This window comes from Hippocampus zosterae, unplaced genomic scaffold (assembly GCF_025434085.1).
Source record: "Hippocampus zosterae strain Florida unplaced genomic scaffold, ASM2543408v3 HiC_scaffold_376, whole genome shotgun sequence".
Classification (NCBI taxonomy): domain Eukaryota; kingdom Metazoa; phylum Chordata; class Actinopteri; order Syngnathiformes; family Syngnathidae; genus Hippocampus; species Hippocampus zosterae.
Window position 1 is genome coordinate 1 of NW_026262916.1, and position 22,183 is coordinate 22,183.

General features: G+C 60.0%; 4 protein-coding genes and 1 pseudogene across 4 annotated transcripts; all 5 read left to right on the forward strand.

The window, feature by feature from the left end:
• Positions 1-1,623: 1,623 nt before the first annotated feature.
• On the forward strand, positions 1,624-2,583 carry LOC127595052 (serine/threonine-protein phosphatase alpha-3 isoform-like; annotated as a pseudogene).
• A 1,251-nt stretch (positions 2,584-3,834) lies between these two features.
• On the forward strand, positions 3,835-4,210 carry LOC127595053 (uncharacterized). The gene is made up of 2 exons (XM_052056762.1): positions 3,835-4,075; positions 4,122-4,210. Exons 1-2 carry the CDS (start codon positions 3,835-3,837, stop codon positions 4,208-4,210), a joined length of 330 nt encoding a protein of 109 aa, XP_051912722.1.
• Positions 4,211-11,144: 6,934 nt separating this feature from the next.
• On the forward strand, positions 11,145-12,173 carry LOC127595054 (beta-1,3-glucan-binding protein-like). Its single transcript, XM_052056763.1, is given in 1 exon segment — positions 11,145-12,173. A coding segment is annotated over 1 exon segment (1,029 nt).
• A 4,004-nt stretch (positions 12,174-16,177) lies between these two features.
• LOC127595055 (uncharacterized) lies at positions 16,178-16,672 on the forward strand (the record flags this gene model as incomplete). Its single annotated transcript, XM_052056764.1, is given in 1 exon segment — positions 16,178-16,672. A coding segment is annotated over 1 exon segment (495 nt), but the record flags the coding sequence as incomplete, so codon positions are not given.
• A 20-nt stretch (positions 16,673-16,692) lies between these two features.
• LOC127595056 (trichohyalin-like) lies at positions 16,693-18,744 on the forward strand. Its single transcript, XM_052056765.1, has 3 exons — positions 16,693-16,881; positions 16,942-17,373; positions 17,416-18,744. The coding sequence occupies exons 1-3, from the start codon at positions 16,693-16,695 to the stop codon at positions 18,742-18,744; spliced, it is 1,950 nt and encodes a 649-aa protein (XP_051912725.1).
• The last annotated feature ends 3,439 nt before the right edge of the window (positions 18,745-22,183 follow it).

Sequence of the window (22,183 nt, forward strand, 5' to 3'; positions counted from 1 at the left end):
CCAACCCCAACCCCAACCCCAACCCCAACCCCAACCCCAACCCCAACCCCAACCCCAACCCCAACCCCAACCCCAACCCCAACCCCAACCCCAACCCCAACCCCAACCCCAACCCCAACCCCAACCCCAACCCCAACCCCCAACCCCAACCCCAACCCCAACCCCAACCCCAACCCCATCCCATTGTACACTCTTTATTCGTGCACCCTCTCGACCCACCAGTCAAATTGATAATTTACATAATATTTTTTATGAGATCATTTTTCACTCGTTTTTAAAAACATGGGGGTCTTAATTGAAAGTTGGGGGGGCTCCAATTTAAAGGTGCCCCCTAACAATTGTATGGGCCCTATTTGCCCGTGACTGCCCATATCAATTCCAAGTTCGTTTCATTACTGTATTTGAATTCAAAATGAGGCTCGCCCAGGCTGAGGTCGCTCGCTTCGACTCCCACTAGCATTCCGCCCTCCTCAGGTTCGCTGCAGATCCACATGCCGAGATACTGGTCCTCGCCCGCTATCTCGTCAAGACTGCCTGCCAGCTCGCTCCCGGTCACCTCAAGCGGTTCGAAGAGCAGTTGTGCGCCTTCCTGGACACCCAGGCCGACATTGACCTAGCCAACGTCCCCGCCTAATTCAAACCCTACCTCGACTCTGATATTCTCAAGGCCCTGATCCATTACAGTCTTGAAACTGGCACCTGCAGCAACAGATTAGTTGATTTCGCCTATACCGCCATCATCAAGGCCATTCTCCAAAGCAAGGACTACGCGGCTGTCGAGGAGAAGGTCATCGAGAGGGTTGACCAGTCGGGCTGGGTGCAGCTGGGGCTGGGGGTAGTCGAGGAGAGGTTCGGGGTCGGAGACTATCTGATCGTCAGGAGACGGGACGGTTGCGAGATCGTACCGGCTGAAAGTGCGCACCAGCAAAGGTCCCCACAAGCAGGCCTGCACACGTCTCAAGTACCCACTAAAAGCGGGCAGAAAAACAAAGTCGAGTTGGGACTTTACTCGCACGAACTGCTTGACTTTGAGCCAAACACGCACCAGGCTCCAACGGCAGGCCCGAAGCCGCCCAGCAAAAGCAACAAGTTCATCCTCGAACACAAGGACTACCAAGAGTGTGACCGGCCCGCCCTGGAATCCATTCCCTCCAAGATCATAAATTAGCCCTCCATCTACGAGCTAATCAAACCAGACCTCAGTCCTTCCTTCGTGTCCGCCCAGGAAGAGGCCAAGCTCCGACAGCGGCAGATGCGGCTCTGGGGCACCAACCAGCACGGCTTCAGGCACGTCACGCCTCTCCAGAGCAGGCCGGCCGACTCGGACCCCTATGAGGGCCTGGGCATTCACCGCCGCCCGGACTACCGCGAGGTCCTACAGGAGCTGCCAAAAAACAGATCGGCCTAGCGGCTCCACTATCCTCCTAACCTGCAGTCCCGGGAACTGCGCAGGGAGAAGGAGAGCTCAGGCGGGTGGGTGGAGCGGGCCAGCTTTTCGCCAGTAGAGCACCTGCAGCGGCTGCGGTGGGAGAACGAAGAGTCGAGCCTGCGAAGGAACCCGCCCCGAGGCCAGTACCGGACGGGCCCGCGGTGGATGCGGTGAGCCAATCAAAGTTTGAATTGATGGACAAGCGGGTTGTTGAGGTGGACCTGGACGCGATCATCAGCAAGCTGCTCTCGGTGCGCGATGCCAAGCCAGGCAAGGAGGTCAAACTGTCAGAGCAAGAGATCAAGGGGCTCTGCCAGCGCGCCCGGGACATCTTCATGCAGCAGCCCATGCTCCTCATGCTCGAGACTCCCGTCAAGATCTGCGGGGACATCCACGGCCAGTACTACGACCTGCTCCGGCTCTTTGAGCACGGCGGCCACCCCCCGCGCGCCAACTACCTCTTCCTGGGCGACTACGTCGACCGGGGCAAGCAGAGTCTGGAAACGATCTGCCTGCTGTTTGCCTACAAAATCAAGTACCAGGAGAACTTCTTCCTGCTGCGGGGCAACCACGAGTCCTCCTCGATCAACCGGCTCTACGGGTTCTACGACGAGTGCAAGCGCAGGTACAACATCCGCCTCTGGAAGACCTTCACCGACTGCTTCAATAGTCTGCCCGTAGCCGCGCTCGTCTCTGACAAGATTTTCTGCATGCACGGGGGCCTGTCCCCGCACCTGGAGCGGGTGGAGCAGGTGGCGAAGATCGTGCGGCCGACAGACGTGCCCGACACGGGGCTGCTCTGCGACCTGCTCTGGTCGGACCCCGACAAGTCGGCGGACGGCTGGGACACGTCCGAGCGGGGCATTTCCTACGTGTTTTCGCAGCAGATCGTGCAGAATTTCCTGAAGAACAATGACATCGACCTCATCTGCCGGGCCCACCAGGTGGTCGAGGACGGGTATTAGTTCTTCTGCAAGCGCCAGCTCGTCACCGTCTTCAGCGCCCCCAACTACTGCGGGGACTCGAACAACGCGGGCGCGAGCATGGTCGTGGAAGAGGACATGACTTGCTCGTTCGAGATCCTGAAGCCGGCCGAGCAGACCCGCGCCCTGGCCGGGGCGAGGCCGAACACTCCGCCTCGCAAAAACGCATGATTGTTCGCATCTCATAATGTCAGATCTCACTGAGGAGGAAAAGGAGCGCAGGGTGCTCATGTTGGTCGAGTTCGCCGACATGGACGACATCGCCTTCGCCCGCTCCCTCCTCCAGCAGAACGACTTCGACGTCAGTCGCTCTGCGGAACAGCTGCTTAGCCAGGCCCCCGTCTGGGACGAATAAGATCTGCGCGAGCAGCCTCTTGATGCTCCTTTGCCGCTGTTGCAGCACCCGCGGCCTGCTTCCCGGTGCGAGTGTCTCAAGTCCCAGTGCATGCGCCTGTACTACTTCCTGCCGAGGGCCATCCGAGGCCTATCCCGCGGCGGCGAGGAGTACATCGCCCACTATCAGAGCTATGGGCCCTTGTATGCAGAATTCCAGTGCGGCACGCTGGAGGAGGTGGCATCTTGACTAGAACCTGCTGAGAGCCAGGCCGGGACGCCCTCTGCTGGTGATCCTGTCGGACAGCGGAGAACAATCTGCAGGACTGCATCACACGGTCAACGAACCCAGCGTCGCCACCTTAGTAAACCTCAATTTCGTCGTCATGGGCATCCTGGCCCACACGGAAGAGTTTGGGGCGGCCTGTGCCCGGCTGGGAATCGAAGTGGCCCGAATGCCCAGCAGCCTTGTGCTGGCAGGCCATCCGGGGGACTGCAGGGTGATCAGACGTCAGGACGGGCTCGTCTCCTTCGACGACTACAAGCTATTCTTGCGAGAAGCTCTGCAGGACAGCCGCAGTCCATAGGGCTACGAGCCCCCGCGGATGCAATCGTTCATCGAGGAGGAGGAGACCTCGCGGTTTCGCAGGCTGGCCTTCGAGCAGGAGCGCAGGGAGCGGGAGCAGCAGTAGCAGGACTACGAGAAGGAAATTCAGAAGCTGAGGAAAAAGGAACAGGAGATTCTAAGGATCGAGATGGCGAAGGAGGAGGAGCGCAAGCGCAAAGAATGCCTGCGAGAGGAGTTTCGAGCTGAGCCTGAGGGACCCGGGACGATAACCCTGGTGTTCAGGATGCCCACCGGCAAGGAAATCCGGCGCAGGTTCATGCGTTAGAGCCCTGTGGAAATGCTGTTCCGGTACGTGGACAGCCTGGAGGAGCAGTACCTGGAGATGGACATCCTGAAGCTGCACCCGAGCTCGTCGCTGCGGGAGCAGAGCGCGGCCCTGCTGCAGGACCTGTTCGAGGACGACTTCGGGCGGGTGGTGGTGAAGGGCTAGTTTATCTGAGCATAATTATCTGATCATCGTAATGAAGGGCGACTACAAGAAGAACTACGCCTTCGAGGAGCGCAAGAAGAAGCACCAGCTCATCTCCCTCCAGAAGAAGTGCGCCTCCATCGTCGTCGAAAAGGAGTCTGGCAGCAAGCTCCCCGTCCTCAAGGTGGCCCGCCTCGCCGTCCCCCGCGAGTGGGTCGCCAACCAGCTGCTCATCTTCATCCGGCAGAAGCTGAACCTGCGCCAGGAGGACGGACTCTACCTGTACGTGCAGAGCGGGGGGCGCAGCGAGATGCTCGAGATCAGTGGCTTGCTAACCAGCGAAGAGCATCCGACAGATGGAGGAGAAGCACCGAGACGAGGACGGGGCCCTCTACCTCACCTTCAACGAAATGGAGACCTTCGGGTGATCGGCGATGCATGTCATTTGTCCCGCCACTTGAGCAGGCCGGCCACCAGTTCCTCGGTGGGCTTGATGTTGTGGGTCTTCAGGATTGTCTCCAGGCTGGACTGCACCTCGTTCGGCGGCGGAGGCGTGGGGTTGCCGGGCATGGCCTGCCGCAGTTTTTCGGTGGCCTTCTTGTCCTCGCGGTTTGCGAAATCCTTCTCCTCGCCGCGCTCCTTGTTCTTAAAGTCGGCGAATCGGAAGCTCGCCCGGGCCATCGCGCCCACCCTCTTCACCGCAAACATTATATGTATCCTCAAAACTTGGGCATCGGGATGTTCACGCTCTGCGGCACATGGCTCATCCACTGCCCGAACTGCCCCCGCGGGTCGTTTCTCTTGGCCCGTCCGAAGTCGCTGCCCAGCATCCTGCCCCGCAGCACCGGCACGCAGGCCGCCTCCCGCGGAGTGATCCTGGTCTCGGGCCGGCCCTTCCCGAAATCGTAGTTGAAGTCGTAGTGCTTGCAGATCGACTTGTGCTTGTAGTCATAGGTCTCTTCTATTGCGTTTTCTTTGAGCGGAGCCTTGTATCGCATCGACTTGGGGAAGCTGACTTGGACGGACGACTTCAAGTGTGAGGTGCGGGCGGTCTGGCTCTCATAGCAGCCCGGCCCCACGTGCGTCGGCTTGGCCTTCAGGCCTGACTCCGAGGCGGATTGGCTGCGCCGGAAAGAGTAGCATGGCTGCGACTTGAGCTTAGGATTATCATTCACCAGGTATTTCGGACCCGGTGCTAGACCGAGCCTTCCCTGGGACCTGAATCGAGGCTCGCCCCCGATCGTGGCAGATGGCGCGTTCGAACGTCTGGCCCTGTCGGCTTCGGCCACGTTCATGGGCTCGGCCGCCCCAACGGCAGCGGTTTCCATGCTGACCAGATCCCTCTTGCTGGCGACTGGAATTTTGAAGGAGGGCGACCTACTGAAGAGCAGGTCTTTACCGTTGTCGAGATTCAGGTTAGTCTGGGGATCAGCTGCCCTGCGGGGGGAGGCGCGGGCAGTTTTGGGGATGGTGTAGGCGGGGGCGGAGTTCTTCCTGGACTCGAGCAGGTTCCCGAACGAGCTGTAGAGGAGGACGTCCTTATTCACCAGCTGCTCGTAGCTGTGCCTCGGAGTTTCCTGCATTATTATTGAGATGTCAATAATTCATGTCACGGGTGGAAGATGCTCACCATGAGGAATTCGAAATGGGTGTCTTTCGGGATGGTCGCGCTTATGTCCCAGTAGTACTACGAGAACTCTGCCCGCCCCACCTGCACGTCCGGCTCCACTCGGTTCCAGTGCGCCACGAATTCGTTGAACACCTTCTCCTCCTCCCGCGCTCCCTTCAGCACTTCGGGATGCCGCTTCGCATCAAAGATTTTGCCCAGTTCCTCTACCGTGACCCGGCCCTCTCCTCCTGCCTTTCTGCAAACCAAATCGTAGGCCTTCCCGATGATCTCCTTCCTCGAGGCAGAAAGTTATCCCCTCAAATCTTGGACGAAGCGAGGGTAGTCAATCTTGGCCGAGCCGTAGTGCTTCAGCACGACCTGGAACTGGTCGTAGTCGAAGAACACCTTGGCGCTCTTGAGCCCCCACATGAAGTCGTCAGGGTCGAGGGTCTTCGCCTGATCCAGGTCCATGTTTTGGAACACTTTGGACAGGAACCGCAGACCGTAAACCCCGCGCTCGCCGAGATGGAACTTGACCTTCTGCATCAGATTCGGCAGGGAGTCCACCTTGCGGACGACGCTCTCGTCGAATTCCTGGGAAGGGTGCTTGGCGCCAACCAGGACCCAGATGTTCTCAAGCTTCTGGCCGCGCTGTGCGAAGTCGATGGTGGTCTTGCCCTCGTGCTCGTTCTTGAGAACCTGGGCCTTCGAGTTGAGGAAGAAATTGTTGACCATGACCTCGAACTCCTCGCCGAAGAAGTTGGTGTACTCGACCACGTCCGAGGCCAGCCAGCGGTTGGTGAAGTTGTGCTTGAGGATGAGGTTGTCGGACAGCCGGACGGGCTCGCCCTCGGTCTCGAGGCGATTCGTGTAGTCGGGGTCCTCGAACGACCACACCACGTTATACTTGTCGTATGTATCCTTCAGGGCCCAGGTCACTTCCTGCATCCGCGTCTTCTGCGAGAACTTGCGGTCGTTCTGGTGCTCGGAATGCAGGTAGAGCGGCTTGTCCTTGCCGCTCAGCATCCAGTGCACCTTCACCTTGAACTCCTGCCCGTAGTGCACCACGTCGTCCGGGTAGCCGTCCCGGGAGTCCGCCCGTTCGATGGTGAAGACCGACCGCAGACAGGCGTGCAGTCCCAGCACAGTCGAGGCGTTGTAGTGCTCCTCCGTGTTCTGGATGCTTTTGAAAGTGTCGGCGGCTGGTTAGAAAAGCACCGAGGAAGCCCTGGGTCTTGGCGTTGTAGAGCATGAAGCTGGTGCCGAAGCGGAGCAACCCGTCCTTGGGAAAGGTGAGGGAGGCGGGCTGGTAGCTCTTGAGGAGGGCCTCCTCGAGGCGCTGGGAGGGGAGGGTGCGGTTGGCCTTGCGGCGCAGGTACTCGCGTTTGCGAACCTCCTCGAGCTCCCACTCCTCGCTCCAGTTGCCGAGGCGGGTGAAGAAGCGGTACTTGCCGGGGGTAGTGGGGTTGGTAATCATGAATTAGGTATGGCGTCGGTTGCATCAATTATAGCATGGCCGAGACCCTGGACACCCTGCGCCCCGTGATCAAGTCCAAGGACATGGAGCCCGAGCTGGAGGCCTACGTCATGGAGCTGGTGCGCCAGTCCCTGAAGAAGCACTCCTGGCAGGAGATGGCCTCCTTCTTCCAGGAGCAGCTGAACTTCAAGAGTCCCGGGCACTGGCACTGCTTCGTGGGGCGGTCCTTCGGGTCCTTCGTGACCTTCGAGTCCAAGCATTACATCTACTTCTACGTGGGGCAGATCGCCTTCCTGCTCTTCAAGACGTTCAAAAATTGACAGCATAATCACCTCTTCTTCTTGGCGATCTGCTTCTTCGTGAAGGTGGACACCTTCTTCCGCCCCATCTCCGAGTAGTCGTCCCCCGACGCGCTCCCTTCCCCCAGCTCCTCCCCCACACTCGCCCGCTTCGACAGGTTCGCCATGCTCGCGTAGTTCTTCTTCTTCTTGACCCGCTTCAGCTGGGTGCTGGCCACGCCCTCCGCAGGCTACTCGGCCTCTCCGAGCGCGTAGACCAGCTCGCGGGCGCCAACAGAGGCCAGGGAAAAGAGCCGTTCGCAGGGCTGGACTATGGCCTTGCTGTTCTTGCGGGCGCCAATATATGAGTCCCAACCCCGGAAGATGTTGCCGGTGCAGGCAGTCTCGCCCAGGTAGTTGGTCTCTATCTGGAAGATCTGGCTGTCCAGGTTGCCGATCAGCCGGTCCAGTTCCTCCAGTGCCTCCTTGGTCATTATTAATCAATCCCCTCCACCAGCGCAGAGGCCAGGCTGATTTCCTCCCCCAGCTGCTCGCTCAGCTGCCCGCCCCCCGCCAGCAGCTGGAACACCCGGCTTGACTTCTGCTCTTGCAGCTCCGCTTGTAGCTGTAGGCTCTAGGCCGCCTGTCGGTATTCAGCGCTGGTCCGCTCGACTCGCTTGAGCTGCTGGCTCAGGTCGAAGTTCGCCAGCTCGAGGCTGCTCAACTGGGTCTGCAGGTTCGCCACCGTAGCCCTCAGCTGTTCGACTTCGGCTCGAAGCCGGCCTTCCCGCATTGCCTGAGAGTACTGTCTCTGTCGCGATTCACCTTCCTGGATGGGCTCACACTGGCCCTCTTCACTGCCACTCTCAGACGACGAACTCTCCCTCAGGGCGAACTCCTCCTGTAAAACTTCAACCCGCAGCTCCAACTCCCTGCGCTCGCTGACCGCCCGCTTCAGCTGTGCAGCTAGTTCGTTTCTGTCTGCACGAAGACATCTCGACTACTCCCTCGCGGCCTCCAGGTCGGCCCCGGCCTAGACAAGCAGACTGCTGTGGCTATCCTCTCGTTCCTGACAGTGTCTGATCTGCTACTAGAGGAGGTTTGTCTTTTCGAAGAGGTAGCGGGCGCGGGCGGACTCGGCGGTGGCCTGCTGGAGGAGCTGCTGGCAGGCCTGCTGCGACTGGGCCAGCTGCCGCAGCATCAATTTCTCATGCATTTTAAGATCACCCTGCTGAAAGCGCAGCAGCTGGTTCTGCTAGGCCAGCTCCTCCGCCTCCTCCCGCAGGACGGCCAGCACCTCCTCCCTGCACGCCCCCCCGGCCTCCGCCCGGCAGGCCTGCTCCGCCAGTTCGCGGCAGGCCTCTTCAAGCTGCGCCACCTGACCCTCCAGCAACTGTATTTCCTCAGCCTTGGCTTGAGCCTCAGAGCGGGCTGCCGTGGCCTCAATCTAGCTACTGACTTGCTAGCCGGTCACTGTTGAGAGCAGGAGCTCCAGCAGGCTCTTCTCAGCGGAAAGGGAGCCCAGTGCAAGTTTGGCCTCTGCCAGCTACTCAGACAGGTCGGGCTGATCCGACACCACGGTGGCCTGCGCCTGCTCTAACTCTTCCTGGAGGCTGTCGATGATGGCCCGACTCTAAGCCAGTTCCTGCCTGCTGCTTTTAGTCAGCCCGTGCAGCTGCTGGTTCAGGGCTGTGACCCTCAGCTCGTGTGCCTCTCTGCTGGCCGCGAGCTGCCGATCCAGCTCCTGGGTTTGTCTGCGCGCCCGTTCTTCCTCCGTTTTTAGGCTGTAGAACGAGGCCCGGAGCTGTTACAGTTCTTCACTCTGGCGCAGCACCCTTCGCTGCAACTCTTCAGACTTCTTGGCCTGTCCTGCCAACCGTTCCTCAAGAATTTCAGATGAGCCTTGCAAGAGGCTGGCCTGATCTCTCACAGATGCCAGTTGCTCATTCCTCTCCTTGAGCTGCGCCCGAAGCTGCAGAATCTCCTTTGCGAGCCTGTCATTGTCTTCGCAGGCCAGCCTAAGTCGGTCCGCCGCCTGCAGGGTTTCATTGCCTTGAAGTCTCTCGATCTCGGCTTTGGCACTCACGAGGCTGGATTGCAGTCCTTCAATGGTTCGATCCTGCACCGATGCAGCCCTCGACATCTGCTCGATCTGGCCCCTGAGGACGCCAGCCTCAATGCTGCGCTCCTCCGCTTAAGCCTTGTACCTGGCCATTGAGCTCAGCTGCGAAGAAAGCTCGCTGCCTCTGCTCTCGTATTGTTTCAGCAAATCCTTTAGTTCCTTCTCGAGGCCATGCTTCGATAGCCTGGCCTTCGCCGCCAGCTCTTTCCAGTCAAGCTGGCTGACCCTGCGGGAACGCGGCTCAAGTCTGGCCGGCTAGGTAAGGGGCACTGGGCTGATGAGGTAACTGCGAGGCGCATAGGAGTCTAGGGGAGTGAAGTCGATGGCCTGCCCGAAGGGGGGCGCAGGCTCAGGCGGGTCTGACTCCTGGACGAGCCTGTCAATGCTGTCCTGGTCGTGCCAGAAGGATGTCTGACGTGGTGGCATGATTGATTTGGGATGGGTCACATGCTCCAGATCTCGCCTGTGGTGCCGAAGGCCTCGTTGTAGATCTTCTGGCGGATCGAGCCCAGCTCCTCGCTGATCTCCTGGTTGCGGGTGCCAGTCAGCATGTAGCCCAGCTGGTAGCTGCCCAGCGTCAGCAGCAGCAGGTGCGGGAGCATGCCCCCGGCCAGCGCTCGCGGGTTCGACAGCGAGGGCAGCGCGAGGCTGTCTGCGAAGGAAAGTCGGGTGCCGCCCACCTGCTGCTGGGACTTGATGGCCAGCAGAGGGTAGATGGCTGCAAACACAGCGGTGGTGACCACTGGGCTGGTGTCGTGGTTGACTGAGTAGTGAAGGGTGCCCATCAGCAAGGCCGTGTGGATGAGCTTCGGAACAACCCCAGCCAGCAGGGACGGCGACAGTCCCCGCTAGCCGGCAACCTCCCAGAAGCTGTGGTACTTGTTGCCCAGGTCCGAGTACCAGACAGTCCGCAGGGTGTCGAGCGGGTGGGTCAGGGCCGCGAAGATAGTCCCCCAGAGCATCCACTCCAAAGTGTTTCCGCCCTTGGCGAAGACGGCAGTCGGGTACAGCCAGCCCAGGAACTGCGCGGCGTGCAGTCCGGCGCCCCTGAAGTAGCCGCGCGCCATGCCGTCGAGCATGATCGTGTTGATGACACTCGTGCTCGATCCCCCCATGAAGAACCTTTGTTTGAGCACCGGAAGGCTTTGGCCGGCAGTGCTCCAGCGCTCGAGGCCTGCTAGCAGGGTAAGACGGAGGATGTTGTCGGACGCGAGCGAAAGGGCAGAGACCGCCTCCTCGGCACGCTGGCGCAGTGTTCGGAGGGGGGCCTGCGCCTGGTGGACGTTGGCCTTGGCGGTGTTCTCGAGAAAGCCTGACCGGTTAAGACCCTTGTATTTTTGCAGGCCGCTGAAATACTCCCCTTTGAGGTAGAGTTCCAGGCGGTCCACAATGGGGTTCACGTACCGATCTTGCAGCTCCAGCATTATTAACTCTGCCGCCCGTGGCCATCGCATGATACATCCGGAGTTTCACAGAAGGACCGGGCTTGTCACCGGCGCGAAGTCGTAGTACACCTTGTACTCGCCCTCCGCTGCCACTCCGCAGTCCATCAGCCGCTTGTCGTGGGGCATCGCCTCCTCCTCACTGAACCGGTCCACGCACAGCTTTATGCCCCGCACGGCCCCCAGGTGCAGAGCGGAAATGTGCCTAACGACCTCCTCGACCCGGGTGTTGATAGGAATGTTCATCCGGAGGGTCATCTGGTCGTCGGGGACGAAGGGGGTGGCGAGGCGGATGAGCAGGTCGGCTCGAGGGTACATGGTTTCGGGGTCGTCGAAGTCGGGGATCTGGTAGACCGGGGGGTCGAACTGCTTCTTCTTCTTCTTCTTGAGCTTCTTCTTCTTGGCCATGGGAGTTGCTATAATAACTGTGGACAATGATAATCCTGATTGTATCCCTGGCCGGGGCAGCAGAGCACTTGGTGTTCGAGGACAACTTCGACTCCCTCAACCTCAGCAACTGGGCCCATGACATCACCATGAGCGGCGGCGGCAACTGGGAGTTCGAGCTCTACGACAACAACCGCTCCACCTCCTTCGTCAGGGACTCTGCCCTCCACATCCACCCCGTCCTCCTCGAGGACAGGATCGGAGAGGCCAAGGTGCGCGGCGGCTACCGCATGGACATGTGGGGCGGCGGAGACTCAGACCGGTGCACCGGCAACCGGTTTTACGGCTGCGAGCGGATTAGCGACGGGGCGCACATCCTCAATCCGGTCCAGTCGGCCTTGCTCAAGTCTAAGAGGGCCTTCAAGTACGGGAGGTTCGAGATCAGGGCCAAATTGCCCAAGGGAGACTGGCTCTGGCCAGCAATCTGGCTGCTTCCGAAGGAGGCCTAATACGGAGGGTGGCCCGCCAGTGGTGAGATCGACATCATGGAATCGAGGGGCAATCTCAACTACCCTAACGGAGGTGTCGAGTCTTTCTCCTCGACCCTGCACTGGGGCCCCGACTTCTTCTCGAACAGGTACGACAAGACCCATGCCGAGCACAAGCACTCGGCCCCCCTCTCTGACGACTACCACGTCTACGGACTGTACTGGGACGCCAACCAGATGTACACCTATCTGGACAACGACACCAACCGCGTGCTGTAGCTGAAGGTCAACTAGTCTTTCTGGGAGCGTGGGCAGTTTGAAGACGGTCGGGACAACCCCTGGCAGGGCGGGTCCAAGGCTGCGCCTTTCGACCAGTCCTTCTACCTGATCCTCAACCTGGCAGTGGGCGGCACCAACGGCTACTTCCCGGAAGGCGTGGGGAGCAAGCCTTGGTCCAACAACAACGAGTTCGCGTCCAGAGACTTCTACAACGCTAAGGGTCAGTGGTTCAGCACCTGGACCCAGGACTTCATGGTCGACTGGGTCAAGGTCTACCACCTCACTCCCACTCAGGGCGCAGACCAATGATCTGATCACTCAGGCCCGTAGAGGGTTGTGTCGCGGGCAGCCACTCTTTTTGCGGGTCAGCTGGCTCTCGACCTTCGAGGTCGGCTGCAGTTCGCGGCTGGCATAGCCTTGTGGCAGGGCAGGCCGGGCCAAGTCTTCGGAGGGCCTGCTCCGCTTGCTCCTGCCTGAGAAGTAGGCCCGATTTGAAAGTACTGCCTGTTCTGGCTTGCCTTAAAATTTGACGGTCTTCTTGATATTCGGGTCTGCATTCTCGCAGTTGGAGTTGTCCTCTGCAGGCTAAGGGGACGGGGGCGCAGGCTTGGCCTACTCGTCGAGGTTGAAGTTGGGGTCGACATACTGGTGGTTGCTCAGGGCCTTGCGACTGCTGCCTGCGCAAATTACCGAGGGGATGTCCCAGTTCAGCTCTGACGGCTCCTCGAGAAATCGGGACTAGCTGAACCTTGCTGCGGGTATCGGCCTCGCAATTTCATCAATGAACTTGGGGCTCTCGCTCGGCTTCTGATGCACTTTCAGCAGCTTCGCTCGATTAAACACTGGGACCGTTGGCACGCCCGACCCCTACTTGGCCAGGACGCGCAACAGCTGCACCGGCTGGACTGGCACGGGCGGCGGAGGAGGCTCGACCACCTTGAGGGTGAGCTGGGGAGTTGAGGTGCCTGCTGGGAATGGGGTGATGTACTGGGCTGTCCTTTCTCTGGGAGGACTGTGGCAGGGGGATGGTGAGCGGGCCTTGGAGAAGGTGGGGTAGGGGGAGGCGGGAGAGGGGCTGGGCGGACGAGCCCTGTCGAGCGGCCTGGAGGGGGACTTGCTCTTGTTGCGCCTGACGTTGAGCCTGGACGGACTGAGCATTCAAATTCAAATTGAACTCACCTCTGCTGCAACGTCCTTAACTTGCGCAGCTCGAAGGCCTGCTCCTCGATGAGTTCGTCCTTCTCGCACAGCCGCCCCTTCAGCTCCTAGATTTCCCTCGCGAACCGCTGCACGTAGAAGTCCTGGTCCTCGAGCTGCCGCTGCCGCTCCGCCTCGTACTCCTTGAACAGCCGCTCCATCCCCCCCAGACTGTCGTCGAACTTCCGGACCATTTGCTCGAGGACCTTGTTGCGGGCACGTGCCTCGTCCAGTTCCACAGTCTTTTCGACCAGCCTCTTTTCGAGGGCGATATTCTCTTCCTCGAGCCTGAAACGTCTGGAATCGCTTTCGGCCGAGCGGGAGGCCTTGAAGCGGGCTAGGTCGTGCTGGGCGAGGGCCAGCTGTTCGCGTAGCCAGATGTTCTGCGAGCTCAGTTCCACGGACTCCTCCTTGAGCAGCCTAGCTTCCAGCAGCAGGTCTTTCACCTCTGCCAGACTGACCTGCTCCTCTGTCATGAATAAAATGCAAAGATTCAAACGGGCCTGGCCTGCGCCCATCGCAGCAGGCCCGCCACCATCGCGTCCTTCTTGGCCCTTAGCTGCGTGCACCGCCGCCGCGCCTCCAGCAGCCGCTCGATCGTCTGCCGACCTCCGTCCTTTCCCTATTCTTGTTCAAAGGCGCCGGCCAATTCGTCGGACATGAAGTCGATGCTGATTTCCCTGCGCTCCTCTTCAAGCGATGCCTCATCCTGCTCATCATGCTCCTGAAACGTCTGACAGGAAGGTTCTCCCAGCAACAGACTCTAGATCTGGAGCAGCCTCTTGTGCGACTCGAAGGGATGTCCGCTCCTGACCCCCGTCCTGGGCAGCACCCGCCTAACTCGGGCCAGCAGTGCCTCTTCGGCCCTGCGTGGTGTAGTTCGTTAACTGCCGGGGTTCCAATCGGCAGTCTGGATGCCGGTTTCAGCCTTGCTATCATCCTTCTTCCAGAGGTCAATCTCCTACCCTAGGGTTGTTAGTGCCCGAGTCTCCTTCCGGCCACTGAACGCAGGCTGCTCTTTCTTGGCCCTAAGCTTTTACTCCACCAGCTCGAGCTAGGACTCCAACGCTTCTGTCTTGAGCAAGGCCGAGCGCAACTGTTCTTCCAGAACGGCCTTCTCGGTCTAAAGAGGCCTGGCCTTGGCCTAGACTGCCTGCTCGATTTTGTCGTCAAGGCCGTTGAGGTACTCCTCGCGAAGTTCGAGAATACTGTCCTGCAGACTCTTGACTTCCCTCTCCAACTGGCTGTTCTTGTCACTAAAGAATTGGTTTTCCTCCTCGATCCTCTCGATGTAGGCGTCCACCCGCTTCATGGTCGCCTCCGTGGAAGGTTACTCCTCCTCGAGGCTGAACAGTCCCTTCAGCTCGCTGCCCCCCACGCCCTTCGCGCTCAGGATCAGTTGCTCCTTGAGGGTGGAGTTTAGTCCCACCTGGATGGCGAAGCGGATTACTTCACGGACAGTGTGGTAGGGGAGGGGGAGAGGAGGGAGGTGGGGACTGTGCTGGAGGAGCTCGAGGAGGAGGGCGGAGAGGAAGGGGAGGGCGAAGAAGTCGGTGTCGGGAGGAGACTCGAGGAAGGGCAGTAGCCTGAACCACTCAATTAAGGACTTATTCATGATTAAAAGGCAATAAAATTTGTTTGATAAATGATAAGTCAGGTCTGGTTTGCCTTTGCCTTCTCCACCTAGAACACCAGCTCCTTCCACAGCCCCGCCACGAACTCCTCCGTCTCCTCCAGCAACACCCCCCGCATCTTACGCGCGATCGACTCTGCCCCCGCCCCGTTCACCAGCCGCTTCTCAATCTTGGAGACGAAGACCTCGTCCGCCTGCCCCACCAGCTGCACGCACTTCCGCTGCAGCCAGGGCCGAATCCGCTTTTCCAAGATGCCCAGCCTCGCGATTTCGTGCCAGTTGAGCGGGTAGGCGAACAGCTACTCCTTGTCCTTAGGCACCTTGCGGTAGTATTCAAGGAAGAGCTGCATCTGTGCCTCATGCTTCTCGCGCCTCTGCCTTTCCTCCTCCTCTCGGTTGCGCGCCTGCTCATCCTCCTTAGACTGGCCTGCTGTGGACTCATATAAACTCGAGGACTGAGGCTAAGCTCGCAAGGAAATACCCTCCCCCTTGGCGACTGATTCGACTGGGAGTGGAGTTTCCTCAGTCTGTACGAAGAGCGCCTGGGCTGGAGGGACAGGGCCTTCTGGTTCAGGGGGCCTGGTGGACTCGTGCGTGCACTGCTCCCAGAATTCCTGTCTGAGCTCGCGTGGCCTGCTGGAAGTTTTAAACTTTTCCTTCCTCTCAAGCTCATGGTCACTCCCAATTTCTAGCTCCCGGAGAGCTGCTCGCTTGGCCTTGGCCTTCCGTTCCTGCTAGTTCTCCAGGTCCCTGCGCCTTTCCCGCGCCCACTCCTCTTCGCTCTTCTCGAGTACCTCCAGCTTCTCCTTAAACCGCTTTTCCAGATCCTTGCGAATCTGCCGCTTGCGGGTTTCGCGTTCTTTTTCCTTGGGGTGCTGCTGCTCGTCCTCGTGGCGGATGCGCTCCTCCCTGAAGGTGCGGTATTCGAGTTAGATCTGGGCGGCGACCGCTTTGAGTCTCGCCTGGAAGGAAGCCTCGTCCTGTCCCGTGAACTTGCTGAGGTCAAGCTCCTTCCGGGACTCACCTCGCTCCGCGTGGAGCGCCAGCCACTCCTGGATGAAGATTTCTGTCTCTTTCGAAATGGTTACCTTGAGCTAGTGGCCCGCCAGCAAGAAGTCCCGGAGCAGCTTCTGGCAGCGCACGACCTCTTCGACTGTCTACATCTCCACGTAGGCGAAGTTGGCAATTTTGCCTCGGGCCTCGGTCCGCCGCACTCCCTTGACTGTCCCCACGGCTCCGAAGAGGCGCTCGAGCAGGCTGCTCGGGAAGTCTTCGGGCAGGTTCCCGATGAACAGCTTCTGCCAGTTTTTGTTTTCGCGGGGCGGCAGGGCGCTAGGCTGGGGCTTGAGGGGGTTGTGGGGGCCGATCCCGGGCGCGATTGACAAATTCGGGAACATTAAAGAAGGAGACAATCCGGGCATCAATGACTCGTGGCTGCCAGGCGCCTAACTTGAATTAAACGGGGGCGGGGTTATTGGATATATTCAACAGCATGTCCGTGTACTTTGACATCGAGATCGACGGCAAGCCTTCCGGCCGCATCACCTTCCAGCTGCACGCTGACGTGGTCCCCAAGACTGCCGAAAACTTCCGGGCCCTGTGCACCGGCGAGAAGGGCTTCGGGTACAAGGGCTCCGGATTCCACCGGGTGATCCCGAATTTCATGCTGCAGGGGGGTGACTTCACGGCCCACAACGGCACGGGCGGGAAGTCGATTTACGGGACGAAGTTCGAGGACGAGAACTTCAAGCTGAAGCACACGTAGCCGGGACTGCTGTCGATGGCTAACGCCGGGAAGAACACTAACGGGTCCCAGTTCTTCATAACGACGGTGCCGTGCCCGTGGCTGGACGGGAAGCACGTGGTGTTCGGGAAGGTGGTGGAGGGCATGGACCTGGTGAAGAAGATCGAGGGACTGGGCAGCGAGAGCGGCAAGCCCAAGAGCAAGGTGACCATCGCCGGCTGCGGCCAGCTCTGAGCCCCAGGATCATTAATTATATGAGCAGCACCTACTCCCTAGAGCAACTGCCCCGCGAGCTGGCCGGCAAGTTCCGCCTCACTCCCCGCTCCTGGGAGGCTCTCAGCAGAGAGGGCGTCCGCCGCGAGGACCTCCTCACCAAGGGGCTGCCCGACATCCGCCACCTCTACACCGATGGCGAAACCGACCCCGCTTTGCTGCAGAAGCGAGTCGAGCACGAGGAGTAGAAGCGGCTGGCGGCGATCGAGCGCCTGCGGGAGGTGCGCCAGGAGGTGCTGGCCGAGGAGAAGGCAGGCACCTGGGTGCCCAACGCCTCGCGAGTGCAGCAGTCTATGTTCCAGTCCAAGGCCAACACGCGGGAGAAGTCGTCGGTGGTGGAGAAGGAGCTGCGGCAGCTGGAGCGGATCAAGCTGCGGCAGCAGAAGGAGATCGAGCAGACCATCGAACATGAGCTCAAGATGCAGGAGATCCGCGAGAGCAATGAGAAAAAGCTGCAGGAGGGGCGCGAGAAGGAGGCCCGCAGGGAGCGAGAGCTGGCCCGCAAGCGCGAGGAGGAGGAACAGCAGCGCCGACTCCGCGAGGCCGAGCTGCGCCGCAAGCAGGAGGAGGAGGAACAGCGAGCGAAGAAAAGGCTCGAGGAGCAGGCCGAGAAGGAGCGGTATGCCCGCGAGAAGGAGCATCAGAAGGCCCTCGAGAAAGAGGCGGCTCAGCGCCGGGCCGAGGAATAACGCCGAATCAAGCAGGAGGAGTTCCGCAAACAGACCGAAGCCATCCAGAAAAAGCAGCAGGAGGAGGTTGAGCGCAAGAAGCTTGAGATGGACCGAAAGCAGGCCGAGCGGGTGGCGGCCATGGAGGAGGCCAACCGCAAGAAGCGGGAGGAAGCTGAGGCCCGCCGGCTTGAGCAGGAGGAAAAGCTGCGGCTGGCCAAGGAGCGCAACGAGCGGGAGCTCGAGAAGATGCGCGAGGAGTTCGAGGTGCGAGAGCAGAAGAACGAAGCCAAGCGGCTGGAGTTCGAGCGCAAGAAGCGCGAAGAGCTGGAGGAGCACCGGCGACGGGCCGAGAAGCACGCAGAACTCATGAAGGAGGTGTTCGAGCACAACCAGGAGCTTGAGGAGCGCCGCAAAGAGGAGATCCGCAAGAAGGCCGAGGAGGCGGAGCGCAGGAAGAAGGAGCTCGAGGAAGAGAAGCTGGTGGCCTTCGAGGAGCGCAAGCGGGAGGACGCGCGCAAGGAGGAGGAGCGCCGGATGGTCCGCGTCAACTACGAGAAGTCCCAGGAAGAGCACAAGCAGACCATCCTCGCCAAGATCCAGGAGAAGGAGCGGGCGCTGCAAGAGGCGCAGGAGAGCAGGCTGCACGACATCCGGGAGAAGAAGAACGAGGAGCTGATCAAGCGCCACGACAAGAAGGAGAACGTGGAGCGCATCATGCGCAAGCAGGCCTTCGAGCAGGAAAAGCTCATGGACCGCATCCAGGAGAAGATGGCCCGCGCCGAGGCCATCAAACAGGAGCGCGAGGAAATCATGGACCAGCGCGCCCTCATGAAGCGCCAGATCGAGGCCGAAAAGCGCGACATGATGGAGAAGATCGAGAAGGTCAAGCTCGGCAAACTCCGTCCCGAAAAAATCATGGAGAGCCTGTCCGTCCAGCGCCAGGAGAAGATGCGCGACGAGCCTCACGCCCCCGCCGTCCAGTCCCAGTCCCCGAAGAAGAGGGACACCCACAAGGACAAGGACAAGGACAAGGAGCCGCCCCGCAATCAGTTCGTGATAAAGCAGACTCAGCCCAGCCGCAAGGCCCTCGACCGGCAGCCGGAGCGCGAGCGGGCGCGTGACGACCTGAAGCGCGAGGTCGAGGCCCTCCAGGCGCAGCAGAATCGGGACATGCTGGCCGTGCTAGAGGAGGAGCAAGAGGCAGAGTACAAGCGGGAGCGGGAGTACGAGGCAGCCGACGCCCAGGCCCGCAAAAAGCTTGAGAAAGCCTTCGGGGTGGAGCGCGCCAAGGCTCAAACCCGCATCCAAAAGCTGGCCGACCAGCAGGCCTTGGAGATGCGCAAACTCAAGGCCCGCAGATGACGCCCGAATCTTCACGTCACAGGCAGGCCTTCTCGATGCGGCGAACCACCTGCTCGAGCAGGTCGAGCATGCCGGCGCTGGTCTCTTCGCGGTGCCTGCGCTCCTGCAGCACTTCACCCTGCAGCTTGCCGGATATTTCCTCCAGCATCCGCAGCAGCTTGAACCGAGTCTCCTCCCTGGCCTTTTTCTCACTCGCCAGCCGTCCCTGCACCTCGATCAGCTAGCGCTCGATGGCCTCGGTCACCTGAGTTGTCGACTCTTCCCGCTTTTTGCGCTCCTGTCGCATCAGCGCCTCGACACTGCTGACCTTCTCCCATAGGCCCTGGAGGTCTGTCTGGAGGGAGCGATGCAGCCCAGGGTGGTCCTGTTGGCAGGCCGAGTCGAGCTGGGTGAGACAGTCCTCCTCAAGGCGTTCGAGCTGGCTGCGAACGCGAGTCAGCTCGGCTTGCAGTTGTGACTGGCTGGACTCACCCGCCGCCCTTATTTCCCTCTCCTTGCGGTCCTCGAACTCCTGGCGACTGGACTTCTCGTCCTTGACAGTGTCTGCCAGCTTCGTGAGCTGTTCTCGCAGGGCCTTGAAGCGGGCCTCATCGTGGGGCCGTTCCCGGACGACCTTCTCCTCGAGGTAACTGACTTGGTCTTAGGCCGCGTCCCTGCGTAACTGTTTTTCGCGGTCGATGCCCAGCTCGATGTCTTGCCACTTGTGCGAGAGCTGCCTGATCTTGAGGCTGCCGTCCTCGCCAAAGTCGTGCATCTGCAATTGGCTCATTCAAATTACAACAGCTCACTCAGCCGCCTCGGGCCTGCCTATACGATAGAAGGCCTCTGCCTCCCGCTCCACGGTGCGCCACTCCTCGAGCTTGCGCGCCTGGTACTCAAGCACCTCGGGAGGCAGCCCCTTGCAGATCCAGGGGTGCTGCATGCCCTCGACCGGCCGCATCCGGCGCTCGGGCACCCACTCGAGGCAGCGGGCCACGAAGTGCACGAAGTCGGGGTCTGCGCCGGCCAGGACCTGTTCGAGGGGCTATGAGTTGGGGGCTCGGACCTTCCCGCGGGAATCGTATATCTTGATTTCTTGATGGTTGAAATACCATGCCCCGCGTTCGGTGCGGGCCAGGTACGCGGGTGGGGGCGGGCCGAGCTTTTCTGCGTAGTTGATGATCTGCTCGGCCTCGTTCTGCCCGGGGAACAGCGGCGTCCCCAGGAAGAGTTCGGCCAGGATGGCGCCCAGGGACCACATGTCGATTTAGAGCGAGTAGGGGTAGCCGAAGATGATTTCGGGGGCGCGGTAGTAGCGGGACTGGATGTAGTTGTGGATCACTTCGGAGGCCAGGCAGGAGGAGCCGAAGTCGATCAGCTTCACCCCCGCCTTGCCCTCCTCCCGCAGCAGGATGTTCTCGGGCTTCAGGTCGCAGTGAATCACGCCCAGACCCGCCAGAAAGCTGAGGGCGTTCAGCAGCTGGAGTGCCAGCCGCCTGAGGATGTCGTCCGGCAGGGCCTTGAAGCTGTTCAGCTTGCTCACCTCGTACAGGTTGTGGCTCAGCAGCTCAAATGCGAAGCACACATGCTTCAGGAAATAGAAAAAGTGCCTGGCCCGCACAACGCAGTAGTCGTCCTGCGGGTCATTTACTGCCACCAGTCGCAGGATGCGCTGCTCGATCTGAGCCTGCTTCGTGCACTTGGCCTTTGCCTTCACGATCTTCAGCGCAATCATCGCTTTCTCCTTGTGATCGAAAGCCTTATATACCCTCCCGAAAGAGCCAGAGCCGATGACCGCCACGAGTTCGTATCGGAAACCCACCTGGTCCCCGTACTGCCTGCGAAACCGCCCGTCCTTGTCGTCTCGCACCCCTCGCCGCGCAGGCTCGCACTTCTCGCCCAAGTACCAGACCTACGCCACTCCCGCTACCTCCCTCCGCTCTTCGTCTGTCAACATATGTGCCCAGCGGTCTTTGACCTCCACTCCGGACAGGGGATAGCGTGCTCGCCCCTGATCTGGCCTCGCGCCCCGGTTGTTGGAGAAGAAGCGCGGCCGCTCGCCAGTGGCGTTTATTTCTAGCTTCGAAGGATCGGTCTCCAGCTTAACTCCGGGGGAACTCTGGAGAGCCCGTGATTCCTGTGGCCCCGTTTTTCGGACGAGTAGCGATGAGATTCTTTCAGACCCGGAGTTCGTTTGTAGAGCTCGAGGTTGCAGGGCCTTGCAGCGTTCTTGCCCTTCTGGAGGCTTAAACTGGCCCTCCTGGAGATGAACAAAGAGGCATCCGTGCGCAGACGATCGTGCTTTTTCAGACTAGTGCGCTCTAACGACTGCCGGTTCAGCATCGAAATCCGCATAATGAAATGCACTCAGCAAGCTTGCTGAGGAAGAGACTCATGTAGAGGATGAGGGATGGGAGGAAATAAATAAAAGGGAAGGGACGAATGGAAGGGGATGAAGAGAGGAATACGGGCAAGAACAAGGGTGGAAGAGGGAAGAAACGGGTGAACAGACTGATAAATTTAAAGGCATGGATTAGTGATAAATATTGTGTAATTATTTAAGGAATATTCCCTAATAGGATGGAACATTCCCCCAAAGCAGGTCCCACCGAGGGGTAGGAAAAACCAGCTAGCGTTACCGAGCTCCTGCTCCTCTCCGACAGCATCAACCACATGCTCGCCAGGATCATCGGCAGCAACGCTGAGAAAATATAATACCTCGAGAAGCACCTCTCGGTCAGCTCCCGAGTGCTAACGCCCCGCCCTCCCGACCCCAGGCCCCGCTTCTTCCTGCAGCTCGAAAGTTCGATCCCCTAATTTTTTATCAAGGAGAAGAAGATTGAGCTGCGCCTGCGCCTGACCGACGCGGAAGGTGCACTCGTCCCCAACTCCAACCGCCTCTACCTCGAGGCCTGCCTCAAGGCAGTAGCTCTCCGCGAGGGAGTCTGGGCAGAGGAGCCCAAGCTGCTGACCTACTCGCCAGAGAGCTCGGTGCTGCACGGACAGGGCGCCTTGCAGCGAATAAAAATGCTGGAGCTGTCGATTAAGCAGTAGACGATGAAGTTGACGGTCCGGGCCGAGTGCGCCCGCAGGCCCCGAAACGAGTCCTACTGGGTGCGCGCCGAGGAGGTGCAGCCTCTGGAGATCAGTGGGTTCTTGGTCAAGTCCAAGACCTACAAGATGAATTGTCCCTCCTCCGAGGAGTCATGACTCGGTTTTTGAACTGATCTCCGGGTGAAGCTTTCTTAGAACTGTGGCACCTAATCCGTGGTCCAAGATCTTCCCAGCGACCTCGCCTGCGAATTTGTACTGCCGAAATTACTGGGAAGTCAGCGGTCGCCAATTAATAAATGCCGTTTTATGAGAATCAGCCTCGGTTGGGAACGGCTCTGCAGTTGAGCAGGCCCTCCGCCGGCCTTCCCCAGGACCTCCTGGCGGGGATCGGGAGTTAAAACTTATA